The sequence below is a fragment of the Passer domesticus genome, chromosome Z (assembly GCF_036417665.1).
Source record: "Passer domesticus isolate bPasDom1 chromosome Z, bPasDom1.hap1, whole genome shotgun sequence".
NCBI lineage: Eukaryota > Metazoa > Chordata > Aves > Passeriformes > Passeridae > Passer > Passer domesticus.
In genome coordinates this window covers 38,832,157-38,845,412 of record NC_087512.1, presented here as the reverse complement: position 1 = coordinate 38,845,412, position 13,256 = coordinate 38,832,157, and the positions used below count along the sequence as shown (strand labels likewise).

Genomic DNA, 13,256 nt, shown 5'->3' with positions numbered 1-13,256 from the left:
ACAAGAAACTAGCGATTCTGTCTCTATTGTAGATGAAAATAATCTTGGGAATTATCGTAACTTGTAAAATTTATGTGTCTGCAATTAAAATATTAATTAAAAATTGAAAAACTTCTGGCTTGTATTGTATCTATGCAAAAGGAGTTATCACTTTTTGCAAATGTGATTTACACTGTCTATTTTGCCAGCCTCTGTCCTTATGGCTTACACTGAAAACGTTGTGGTAGTATGGTAGTAACAGCAGTAAATATGCAGGCCTTGAAAAAAATTCCATCTGGTAAGAGCTCAAAGATATCTGAGTTTCTGTAGTATTCAGTGGGACTTCTGATCAGTAATTAAAACAATATTTTTCATAGTATTACCTGAAGCTTTAATGGCTGCACAATTTGTTTTACAGTTATGCTGTGTTGATCGTCCTGAAGAGGGAGGCTTGTCACCTTATGTATTCGCTTTAATGGTTATTTTCTTTCTACAACAGAGGAAAGAGCCCTTTCTGCCAGTCTATTTGGGATCATGGGTATGTGTGTATTAGTACATTGAATAGTATAAATGAGAGGACCAGTTGCTTTTGGTGGTATATAATCTGTCAGCTTTATGCTACTCTGAGCAAGCCATAAGCAAGCCATTTCTTGAAGAATTAAGAATGTGAATTCATCATCATTCAATGACTGCACCTAACTTTAATATGCCTAGCTGTAAGGTTGCATTTCACAGTCCTAGTCACTGAAGTAAGTGCTCTGTTGCTGCTTCTGTGAATAAGGGGTGGTGGGCATTGAATAATGCATTTTGCAATCATTTACTTCCTCTTTTTTTTTCGCCTTTCTCCAGATTGTTAAGAGCTCAATCCATGTAGCTACATCCCAAAACAATGTCTTGGAATTTGCCATTTAATTCTCAAAAAAATAGAAAAGTATCAGTACAAGAGAGATAAAGGTTGGGGCATATTCTAGACATAGAACAGTTGTTTTGAAACTTTGGTCTACTGCAGTGTGGGGACTAAAATTTAAACTTCATGTGATGTTTCGCTCTATGTTTCTCTCTCTGTTTCCTCTAGATTGGAGGATTCTCATTAAACAAATTAACTAATTTTCATCTGAGAGAAGTCAAGAATGATGCTGTGGTTTGGGAGCATAACCCAACTGATGATTCTGATTTGCCACAAGAAACTTCCCCTAGAAGGGGCAAGGTCTGAACTTTTAAATTTGTTTCTGTAGTAGTCTAGCAGACATTGCTGTTCTCAAAAAAGAACAATCTTCTATTTCAGTTCTGTGTTTATGTTTCAAGACCATGAGCTGAACTAAGAGATTGCACAACTGTTTGCTTCAAGGTCTGTTGTGCTCAGCTCTTGGTGCTAAGAAGCTGGCAGGAAAATAGATATAATTTCAAACTCTTTGATAAGACTCTGAATTTTAATCTGTTGGGGAGAATGTAGTTTAACAGAGCTGGAGCAGTTTTATCTTGGAATTAGATTAAGCATATGAAAAATATTTTCTCTTTGCTTGGTACTGTTCTTACAAATTATTCCTATCATAACAACTTTGTAAGAAACAAAGTTTGTAGGAAACAACTTTGTTAGAAACAATGTGACTGCGTGTTGTAAGAGTTAACAATTCAGCCTAGCCTTGGCTGAAAAATAGGCTGTATAATCCATTCTGTCCTATGACATGAGAGACACGTTTTTCTTTTAAATTTATAAATTACAACATAAACACTTAAAGAAGCAATTGTTATTAACCATTAATGCTACTTTTTACCATTGCTGCATTCTTTCATTTTGAAGCTTTATGCTGTATCTTCCAACTTTTTAATTGTGGTTTTTGTTGCAGTTGCAGCAGTCGAGAACCAATGATAAATTCTGCCAGTTGACATAAAGGAAGCATAGCAGTTAAAACAGTTAAATGACAGTGTACTAAATATTATTTAAGGTTTTCTTCTGTAATTGACAGGTTCCCTTAGTATTTGATGTAGGTCAGCAGTGTTCAGCACCTGTTGGTCAGCTCTGGCTTGAACTGCTTCGTTTCTATGCTTTGGAGTTCAATATGGCTGATTTGGTTATTAGCATACGACTCAAGGAACCAGTGTCTCGTGAATTAAAGGACTGGCCTAAAAAGCGCATTGCTGTGGAAGGTATATAAATATCTCTTAACAAACTTCAGAGAACTGTAACTTTAATTTTTATAAGGTGCTGACTTGGCTGTTAATATTGGCTGTTACAACTTAGAAATTTTTAATATTGGAGTTATAGTAGAATTATTTTTAAATCAATTTGATATTTCTATTGGGCATTATTTTTAACATTATCAGAAATAAGTGAACTAAAAAATTGTTTTCAGCAGAATTTGTAGATGTTGTGTCCCTACACAATGTTTAAGAGTTACTAGTAATTCAGACTCTGTAAGGATCTAAGTGTATTCTTTTTTTAAGAAATTAACTCTTTAACTGCTGGCTCACTTCTTCTTTCTACTAGACCCGTATTCAGTAAAAAGGAATGTGGCAAGAACTCTGAACAGCCAGCTAGTGTATGTGTATGTTCTTCACTGTCTGAGAGCAACTTACAAGTATTTTGCTGTGCCTCACAAAAAAAGTGCAAAATGGAGCAAAATACCCTCTTCAAATGCAAACGAGGAGAAATCCCAAATGCTGGACCATGGAAAAGATGCTATAAAGCATGAAGATTCTGACTTGCAAAACTTAGATGGTAGAACAAACACAGCCGTAGTAGAAGATAGCATAACAGAGGATACACATATTCCCAAGGAACATAAAATTGGTCCTTCAAAACTGTGTGATGGCTCAGAAAGTTTCACAGAAGAAGAATTAGCTGATGATATAAGTCATCTGGGAATTACTCATGAAGATTCAGACTGTATAATTGAGGAAGTTATTTCTGGAGATAATGAGGATTTTAAACCTAGTTGTGAAGAGACAGAGAGTGAAAATGAAGATGAAGAAGAGGAGGAAGAGGAAGAACATGAACAGCAAAAAAGACAGTGGGATACTGTTTTGGCTGCTGAGCAGACAATTGATGAGGACAGTGACAGTGGAGAACTCCCTGTTATGGTGAATGAGCATGAAGCAGAGACATGTGGGATTTCAGACTTAGAAGGTTTTCAACACACTGCACTTACAGAGAGTGATGAATGTGGCTTGGAGTGCAGTGGTATAACAGATGGTAAGATCGACATTGATGAGTATAGTAGCTCTGAAGGTATTGATGAACTGGATGAGTCCCCACAAAAATTCCTATGTTCAGCACAGAGTCAGATATCCCAAATTATACACTCAGATGATGAAGAGGAAGAAGAGGAAGCACCAACTCTTCTAAATCAGAGAGAATGCAGTGCTACCATTAGAGCTGGAGGTGAACTAGGTAACATATGTACTGGATATGGAGATGATGATGCATTGTCAGAGGAAGATTTTTCCATCCCCAGTAAATATGAGAACAAACAATTCAAAGAAAGCGTAGCTGGACCTCTGAGGGACAATTTGAGTCAAGAATATCTTACTGAGAAGGGAAGTCATTCTGAAGAGAGCACAGCAGTTGAACAGTGCTTAGAATCTGAACTTTTTTATGAATTCAGTAAACAAGCATTTACAAAGGGCAAGGTAAGCAAGCTTGCTGGTATCAGAACATAAACATATTGCTGTTGGAAGTTATATGAAAGTGTTGCTCCAATTTATTGAAGTACTGTAGTTTTTAAAACTAATCTTGCTTTTTGTTCATGCAGTCTCCTACAGTAGTATGTAGCTTGTGCAAACGGGAAGGTCATTTAAAGAATGATTGTCCAGAAGACTTCAAGAAAATTGAGCTTGACCCACTGCCACCACTGCCACCCAAGTTTTCAGTTATTCTAGATCAAGTTTGTGTCCAGTGTTACCGTAAGTTTTTTCCTTTGAATATTGTGCCATAGAAAAGGAATCTGAAAAAAAAAACAGCAATACCCACAGACTAATGATGTTATAAGGTGATAGTTTATTTTCTACATTTTCTCCAACTCTTAGATACAATTCTACGATTTGGCTTAATGATAATGGCTGTTATAGAACTGCTGAGTAGTTTTTATCTAGAGAACTAGAAAGTGTTTAGATTTTTCTTTCAGCTGGCTGGTTGATTACTCATACAGGAAAATAGGTTTTCTGAGAATTTTGGGTGAAGTTTTTGACTGATACTTTTGTATTTGTCTGAATTGAGCTATGTTAACTGTTCCTTAACTTGTAGTTTTCATTAAAAAAGACTTCAGTATTCTAGGAAAAATAGTGTCAAAATATAATTTTGTAACATTTCTCCGCTTTTGTTCTTTTCAGAGTGACCCAACTTTCCTCCTTTCTCTCTCGCCATTTCTGACCAGACAAAATGCATTGTTTGTCTAATTAATGTTTTTCTTTGAGCAGGTATTTCTCTTCTACTTCATCCTTGCTTTCTTTCCTTCACATGTGAATTTTCTCTTTCTCTTTCCCTTCCCTTGCCCCACTGTAAACTCCTCTCTATTTTCACTTGATTCTTTGCTCTTCCTAAAGAACAGTTGCCTAAATTGTTGTAATTTTTTTCTTCTTTTTTAAAGATGATTTTGCTCCAAATATAGTAGAAGATCACGCTCGTGAACATATAAGACAAAGCTTGGAAATCTTCATCAGACAGGATTTCCCAGGTACTTAGGCCATTCTAACTTCATAGTTGTATTTTTGATTATTCATACTTGAGTGTTTTCCAAGAAAACATAATTTCAGTGTAATAAACACTTTCGTTTTGAGTATTTAACCCATATGGTTGTTCAGCATTGAAATACTTCATTACATTAATTTTTGTTCTAAGTCTTTTAAGCTTTTTTTAAATTTGGAATTTTTTATTCATATATAGCACACAGTAGGAAGGAACAATGGCAAGTTTAGGAAGAAACAAAGCAGAAGTGGAGTAGTTTTACATTTCTTATTTTAGCTTTATTTATTAATCAGACTTATTTTTGTAACTGTTCTTATAAATAAGGTTTTTTTAGTACTTCCTACTGAAACTTACTGAGCTTGGAATATTTTAAATATAGGCACAACATCTGGCCTATTCACAGAACCTAGGCATTTGATTTTTTTTTTTCCTTTGTTTGTTTCTGGAGTTCTTACCTGTAACACCTGGACTTCAGTTCATGGTCTTTTAAAATTAGGTTTTTTTGGCTGGAGCCAGGTATATTCCTTACCCTGAGGATCTCTGTACAAACCATTTTTCAGTCAGGTGTCAGCTTGAACCGGCATGCTGATAATATAATTACTGGAAAACCTAACTTGTTTCTGGATTTGTCAGACTCCTTATTTGAATCAGTAATAGTAGACATTATTTTTTCATAAGCAAAGTTGATCAGAAAGTTTTCATGAACTACAGAAATACAATGGTGTTTTCCTGCCTGTATTAGAAGACATGCAGTAGTTTGCAGCTACATACAATTTGTGATTCTGTGTTACATATAATTTTATATTTTTTGTTGATATATGGCTGTAATACAACCCATGCCTTACAGGAACCAAGCTCGATTTGTTTGGCTCCTCAAAAAATGGCTTTGGCTTCAAACAAAGTGATCTTGATATCTGTATGACAATAGATGGTCTGGAAACTGCTGAGGTAGGTTGAGAAGACTTTTGGTTTATGGTTAAACAAATGCAGAATTTTCTTATATGGTGTATCTAGCATAGCAAATTTATTATTTTATAACAGCTTTTAATATTGGAAGGAAATACTAAGTGGCACTAAGGTACCACTAAGCAGATTATTTTGGGGGTGTTTACTGTTGCCCTAGGGATGAATATAGGAATAAAGTAGCCAGTTTTCTCTGGAATTCTGAATTTCTAAATGTATTTGTGCAGATAAGTAATATCCTTGATTGCATAAACAACTCAGAATGGGAAACAATGGAAGAGCACATCAGTGTCCATTCATCCCTAATATCAGCTTTTAAAGTCTCCTTTGTTATATTATCCGCTGTTGATTTTATATATGCTGTTTTGAAACTATTTCTTGTATTCACATAATTCTGTATAACATAAAACATTGGATTATAAAGCTTTAAGCTTAATGGCACATAATAAAAGGTTTGCCTAAAATACTTGCAGCAGATACATCTTTCAGCTTTTTTTCTTGATGTCGTAGGGACTCGATTGCATCAGAATCATTGAAGATTTAGCAAAAGTTCTCAAGAAACAGTCAGGTAATTTTCTGGAAAATTAAAATAAGTTATTCTGGTTTTGTTACTTCATTTGCTGTAGTAACAGTGTTCTGGGGCGCACTGTAGGTGAAAATCATTAAGATACAACTAACATAAAAGAGGTTATGTTAGTAATAGTGAGGTTGAATATTTTGAACGTTTGGATTTATTTTTGTTTGTATATATAGTTATTCAAGGTTATAATATTATTGGACCACATCTGATCTGGACAGATAGTATGTTTATAACTTACACGCATAAGAATGATTTAAGACTTGAGGCTTCAGTTTAATAATTATGTACTTGTATGTTCAGTGCATTGGAAGTTGATAGTAAAAGATATTCTGATACAAGTCTGCAATGGGAATCCTGTTTTTTTTTCTACAAGAAATCATGAATTTTATAGTGCTCATTTTGGTTGTAATGAACTATCATTTATGTCTTAAGCTTATTTCTCTATAAAGAATTTCGAATACTCTTATTTAGACTGCTGTTTATTTTTTTGAGGGGGCCAAACATACATTTGTATAACTATGTTTATCAGATTGATCATGTTTGACAAATTTCTAAAATCAGTGTCAAAACATTAACTGAAATACAAATTCGATGTCAACTAAGATTTTATTTTGTAGCCTTTTGGCTACAGTTGGAAATTAAGTGATACTGTGTAGGATTGTATTGTAGCCATCCAGTAATAAAAAATTTCATCCTAGGTTTAAGAAATGTCTTGCCTATAACAACTGCTAAAGTCCCAATTGTCAAATTTTTCCATGTCAGAAGTGGTCTTGAAGTAGACATCAGTTTATATAATACTCTGGTAAGGTTATCTCCTTTTTTATTTTATGTTGTGTAACAAAAAACTAAGAATCTGTATTTTGAGACTGAAATGATTGTTTGGGTGAGATTCAAAAAGCAACTGTTTCCAATTACCTGTTGCAGTTTTATGTTTCAAATAAACTTTTTTGGTTTTGATTGTTTGACTATGAATGAGTCAGCTACACAGTTGTGACTTCAGAGTTGTCACTTTCCTAAGAAAATCTTACTATTACTTCAGTAAGAAACAGTGGTTTAAGTATTGTAAGTCTTTCTCAAATTAGAGTAAAAATAATTTCAGATTTCTTAGACTCCTCTTACCATCATGGCTCTCGCCTAGGCTTGACTCCTGAAATGGTGATTTTGAACCTAGCTTGCCTGAAGTGTAACATATTAGAATGTAAAAAAAATTTAAAAAAACAATCCATGTGTTCTTGGCCAAACACTTTAAAAACAGATTTAGTTTATTTCAGTGCCTCTAATTTTCAAGTCCCTGTTCCTTGAAACAACAAAGGAAAGTTAAGTCATAGAGACAATTTTTAAGCTTTCTGAAGGTTTTTTGTGGGCTCAAGGGGAGTCTTGAGGAGGATACCTCAACTACTAAGTGTGAAAGTGTTCTCCTTGAAGTTAATGCATTCATATGTGTCCATTGGTAGCTCTTACAGATCTGGACTGAAATCTCTGGGTTCCAGTAGTTACCTTCTACCAAATATTTTGAAACTGTAGTAGGAGATTAATGCTCCTTGTTTTGAAGTATTGTTCTGTGAATGCTGCTTTGTACCACTTCCATACAGATTAAGGAAGTTGATTGGCTTTTAAAAGAGCAGATGATAACCTCATTGTTGAGTGCTTCCTTTCTCTTTATATATATTCCTACTATGAAGGGCTGCACATACGCATTTCTTGAAGACACAACTTGGAGTTCTTCTTTTTATTTTTTCAGTTTATTTTCTTCATGACTTCAGAGCTTTTTTATTTCTACATGACTTTCTTACTTTTGTAGGCCTTGCATAACACCAGACTTCTGTCATCATATGCAGCTATTGATCCTAGAGTAAAATATCTGTGTTACACAATGAAAGTCTTTACAAAGGTAAGTATGTTTCAAGCATTCTGGAAGTAGTTCCTGCAGCAAGGGATGATCACCATGAAAGACAAAAATCATGTTTGTTTTTCTAGATATGTGACATTGGAGATGCATCTCGAGGTAGCCTGTCATCTTATGCATATACCCTTATGGTGCTTTATTTCCTTCAACAGAGAAATCCACCAGTCATCCCTGTTCTTCAAGAGGTATGGTATATCAGAAACAAATTAATAAATGTACACGGCATTGATCAGAACAATGTCAGTGCTCAATATGAAAGGCTCTTCTAATGAGTTTTAATACTACTCTTTCAGATCTACAAAGAACCAAAAAAGCCTGAAATTTTGGTTGATGGCTGGAATGTATATTTCTTTGATAAGATAGAGGAATTGGTGAGTAAATCAGGCTAATGGACTGTTACCTGTATAAAATTCCTTTTAAAGACAGTGTTCCCAAATACAGAGGTTGAATAATGTGGTTTGACCCCAGCTGGCAAGTAAGCACCACACAGCCACTCTCTGACTCCCCCAGCCTGGTGGGAAGGCTAATAAAAAAAAAAAGTAAAATTTGTGGGTTGGAATAAAACCACCTTATTAATTGAAACAAAATAAAATAATAATTGTACTTTTAATTGTTACAGTGATGTTAATAATAATAGTAGTAGCAGTAGTAGTAATAATGGTAGTAATTAAAAGAGAGAGAGAGTGGACTAAAACGTAAGAGAAACAAGAGATGCCCAATGCAGCTGCGGACTGATGCCCATCCCATCCCTCAGCAGCACTAAGTACCTCCTGGCCCATTCCTCTGAGTTCATGCACATGGTATGGAATATCCCTTTGGCCAGTTTGGGTCAGCTGCCCTGGCAGTGCTCCCTCCTGGCTTTTTGTGCACCTGCTGGCTGGCAGAGCATGGGAAACTGCAAAGTCCTTGACTTCAGGGTAGGTACTACTGTGCTGCAACTAAAATATTAATGGGTTATCAATGTGATCAGCATTATTCTTATGCTAAATATACAGCACAGACTGTACCAGCTACTGAGAGCAAAATTAATTCTATCCAGAACAAATGCAGGAATGGAAGTGGAGTAGCTCCTGTTTTGAAAATTCCATTCCTGTGTTGTAAAGCTTTTAGAATATGGTTGGTCGTAATTCATCTGTGAAAAAATAAACTCCAAAGTCTGACAAAATAGATCACAAAATTATTTTAAGCTGTTAAGGATGGTTAATTGTTCTTTGTCTTTCTGGATGAAGATAACTGCTACCACCTGTATATCTGGTCATATCTGGTTAATTCCCTTGAATAATTTTGTTTATGCAGACTCATAAAGTGAATTGATAAATTATTTTCTTAAGAGGCAAAATCTGGTGTCAGAAGTTCTATTAATTGTCCACTTAGGTTGTTGTTAATGTACGAAAAATATACTGTTTAAAATGTTGGATTATCAATATGAATTATGAAAGGAAGTATTCTAGTGTAACTCATTGTTTTTCTGTATAAAATAAATCATGAAAATCATGAAAATGCTTAATGTAAGTACTGAATGTAACAGTAATTTTGTCATTTTAGTCAGTTGTTTGGCCAGACTATGGGAAAAACACTGAATCTGCTGGGCAACTGTGGCTGGGACTTCTCCGATTCTACACAGAAGAATTTGATTTTAAAGAGCATGTCATCTGCATCAGGAGAAAAAATCTGCTTACAACTTTCAAGAAGCAGTGGACCTCCAAATATATTGTAATTGAAGGTAAAACCTTATAAAATACCAGACTATACAGAACTTATTTAACATGAAAATTTTGCTTTATTCACAAGGATTATTTTTCTATTCCTAGATTATAAATTAAGTGCCCATGTTTTGCACGCATCTCAGAATTGCCATTGAGTTTCAGAAGTGCTAAACATTCTTAAGGGTTTTTTTTTTTTGCAACTGAAAAGTTGCAAAACAAACTTAACACTTTTCATTAGGAAGTAATTAGCAGAAAAATAGATTTAACAAAATCCTTTGGCAAAGAAATTAGGTATAATGCAATTGAGGTGTTCTCAAAAATACTAGGTTTAGCTGAGCCCATATTACCTTAAATGATTCAGCTCTTTATGATTACTGTTTATTATTGCTGTTTATTATCATTGTGGTCTCTGACAGAGAAAATGCAGTGACATCGGCACCTTTTTGGGAATAATCTGTAACTTTGTTTTCTGGCCCATTTCATTTTCATGGAAAGAATTTCTACTCTTTTGTCTACACATTGAGGAATGTCTGTCATGTTATTTTCTACAGATCCCTTTGATTTGAACCACAATCTTGGAGCTGGATTGTCAAGAAAAAGTAAGTCTTCTTTTAACAATTTCAGTTACAAAATGAAGATCTTGTCTTGGATGCTGCTTTACATTCCAGCTTGATATTTAAATGATTACTTCAGTTTGGGGTTTTTTTTCTTCCACAGTGACAAATTTTATAATGAAGGCTTTTATCAATGGCAGAAGGGTATTTGGTACCCCTGTAAAAACATTTCCTAAAGAATACCCATCAAAAATGGTGAGTTCCTTCTAAGAAGAGTATGTGTGAGCTCTTTGGTATATAAGCCAAAGAGCCATTGCTCTTTGCTTTTGCAAGACTGTTGCTACACTCACGGTAAACTCTTTCTCTTAAACTTCCACACTACTCTTAAAAATCATGGGAGTTACCACTGAGTAATGTTTTGATGTTACCTGCATGTAAAATATTTTTGTATGCAGAATACTAGTCAAGTCAAAGTTTCATTGTACAGATTTATATATTTTAATCCAAATCAATACCACCTTAGCCTTCCTTAAAACTGCAGTTTTATAACAGTGTGCAGACCTGGTGGTGAGTAGGCTGCCTGTCAAAGAAGAGATCAGTGGCTAGTTAATTCATTAGGTCTTTCAGGGGTTCAGCTACAGACCCCAAGAGTATTTCTTTCTGTAACTCTTACTGTTTTGACACTTTTGTATCTGTCTTGGTTTCCAGGTGATTGGATTTTCATTTTAAATATATTATTTCTTCTACAGGAGTACTTTTTTGATCCTGAGGTTCTAACAGAAGGAGAATTGGCACCAAATGATAGATGCTGCAGAACTTGTGGTAAAATTGGCCATTTCATGAAAGATTGTCCCATGAGACGAAGGTGAGTATAGTATTGGCATCTGTGTGTATCTTTTTCCTTCTGTTTAGGAAAGATAAGGAAACTAATGCTAAATGAAAATGTGTACATGCTATAAGTTATTTCGTAACCTGATTTAAATTTAAAATGTATCACTACCTGTTTTGGCAGTGGTGGATAGTGTTGCTGCAGAACTGTTAAAGTATCAATACTGACTCTCCACTTCCTTTTACAGGAAAGGAGTGGTCAGAGAATCTAAATAATCAGCAGAGCTCAATAACTGTGTGCTGCAAAAAGTACTCATGGATACATTCTGTATTTTTATTTATTTAATAGCTTCTACTACCAGAATTCTGCTGCTCCTAGCAAGACATGATTTTGTCAAGTTCACAGAATCATGCAATTCCTATCAAAAGCAAGGCAAGAATGTCACAGCGTTATTTTTCATAAGCACACAAGTATGAGAACAATGTCCGGTTTTACATCCAAGAGAATGCTTCCTGTCCCTGAGTAGCCAAGTCCAATATTCAGCCACTCTCTTCTGGCAACAGATGAATGGCTACATAGCTTTTCCTGTTCCGATCCTTTAATTTTGATTTTTGTTAAGACAAAGTTCTTTAAAGACTTCATGTCTAAAAAACAATGAAATCTTAAAAACCTTTATGCTCACTTGTAAGATGAACGGAAAAATCTAACCATTGTTTAGAATCTATGTTAAAAGCTGTCATTAAAAATCATTTGCACTTTCCTGTAAGTAAAAAAAAAAAAAGCTACTAACATCATGTTAAAGTGGCTGTTCCACTACGCATTAGAGATTTGTGAACTTACATTGTTGATTCTGTTGGAAGTTTACTCAGCTTTAGCAATCTCAAGCACAGTAACTGATGATAGTTTGAAATTAAAGAATGCTGAAGTTCATTAAAGAATGGTGAAAGTCTCCTCAACGTCCAAACTACTGTCTTAGATCTATGGATTTTTAATCTTGCACTTCATTCTGAAGTGAAATACCAGTTCATTGCACATACTCAGCTATGATCTATACATCATTAGAGGAAAAGTAAATGAGGCTGTGCATCTAAGAACAGAAATGCCCTGTGGATTAAAACCACTGATACATTTGAATCCTCTGTTCAGCCATTTATTGCAAAAGGGAATGCTGTCTATGAAAGGAAAACTAGTTGTTTTCTGTAACCTCTTCTCATGCATTCCCTCTGTATCTGTAGTTGCTGTATAAAAGAGATGTTAGTGCACATACCTCCCCTGCTCTGCTAATGCTCATTTGTGGACTGGATTTCTTTATGATTTTGTCCTTTAAGGTTTGGGGTTTTTTTTCCATGAACCTGATTTTCTTGCTGTCCTTAGCAGTCTTCTTTGACAACCATTTCCATAAGTGTTCTGACTGATATGTAAAACAGTGCTTTCCTGTATCTGTTTATAGCTAATCTTAGTCATCCACTAACTGAGTGTGCACTTAAATCCATTTGCCTACGTCCTTAACAAAGATATTAAATAATATTGGTCCCAGAACCCCAGACCCCCGAAGAACACCACTCATCACTGGTGTTGACACAGACATCAAGACATTGACCACAATGCTTGAAGTGAAACTATCCAGCCAATTCCATATCTACTGAGTAGTCCACCTATTAAATCCATGTTTTTCCATTTTGTAGAGAAGGATGTTGTGTAAGACAGTGTCAAATGCTTTGCAGAAGTCCAGGTACATGATGTCAGTCACTTTCTTTACCCACCACTTCTGTAACCCTTATTTATAGAAAGCTACCAGATTTGTGAGGCATGATTTGCTCTTAGCAAAGGCATGTTGGCTGTCACCAGTTGCCTCTCTGTTTTCCATGCGCCTTTGCATAGTTTTCAGGAGGATCTGTTCCATGATCTTACCAGGCAGAGGTGAGACTGACCAGCCTATAGTTCCTTTTATGCCTTATTTTTAAAAAAGCAGCTCACCTTGAAGCTCATGCCATTATTTTGCCTTTCATTCAGTTTTGTGAAGTATTTTCCAAGTTTCTAGCCATTAGCAATACA

The 13,256-nt window shown here is 35.1% G+C and overlaps 1 protein-coding gene across 1 annotated transcript in view; it reads left to right on the top strand.

Moving 5' to 3' along the window:
* Positions 1-13,256, top strand: part of TUT7 (terminal uridylyl transferase 7) — a 31,883-nt gene that overhangs the window by 12,968 nt on the left and 5,659 nt on the right. Inside the window, exons 10-25 of the mRNA XM_064405503.1 lie at positions 398-517; positions 1,055-1,186; positions 1,947-2,127; positions 2,468-3,609; positions 3,732-3,882; positions 4,566-4,652; positions 5,511-5,611; positions 6,137-6,194; positions 6,905-7,008; positions 8,008-8,097; positions 8,184-8,297; positions 8,406-8,483; positions 9,658-9,835; positions 10,370-10,417; positions 10,536-10,627; positions 11,122-11,237. Of these exons, the coding sequence (XP_064261573.1) occupies positions 398-517; positions 1,055-1,186; positions 1,947-2,127; positions 2,468-3,609; positions 3,732-3,882; positions 4,566-4,652; positions 5,511-5,611; positions 6,137-6,194; positions 6,905-7,008; positions 8,008-8,097; positions 8,184-8,297; positions 8,406-8,483; positions 9,658-9,835; positions 10,370-10,417; positions 10,536-10,627; positions 11,122-11,237 (2,792 nt within the window). The remainder of the gene's footprint in view (positions 1-397; positions 518-1,054; positions 1,187-1,946; positions 2,128-2,467; positions 3,610-3,731; positions 3,883-4,565; positions 4,653-5,510; positions 5,612-6,136; positions 6,195-6,904; positions 7,009-8,007; positions 8,098-8,183; positions 8,298-8,405; positions 8,484-9,657; positions 9,836-10,369; positions 10,418-10,535; positions 10,628-11,121; positions 11,238-13,256) is intronic.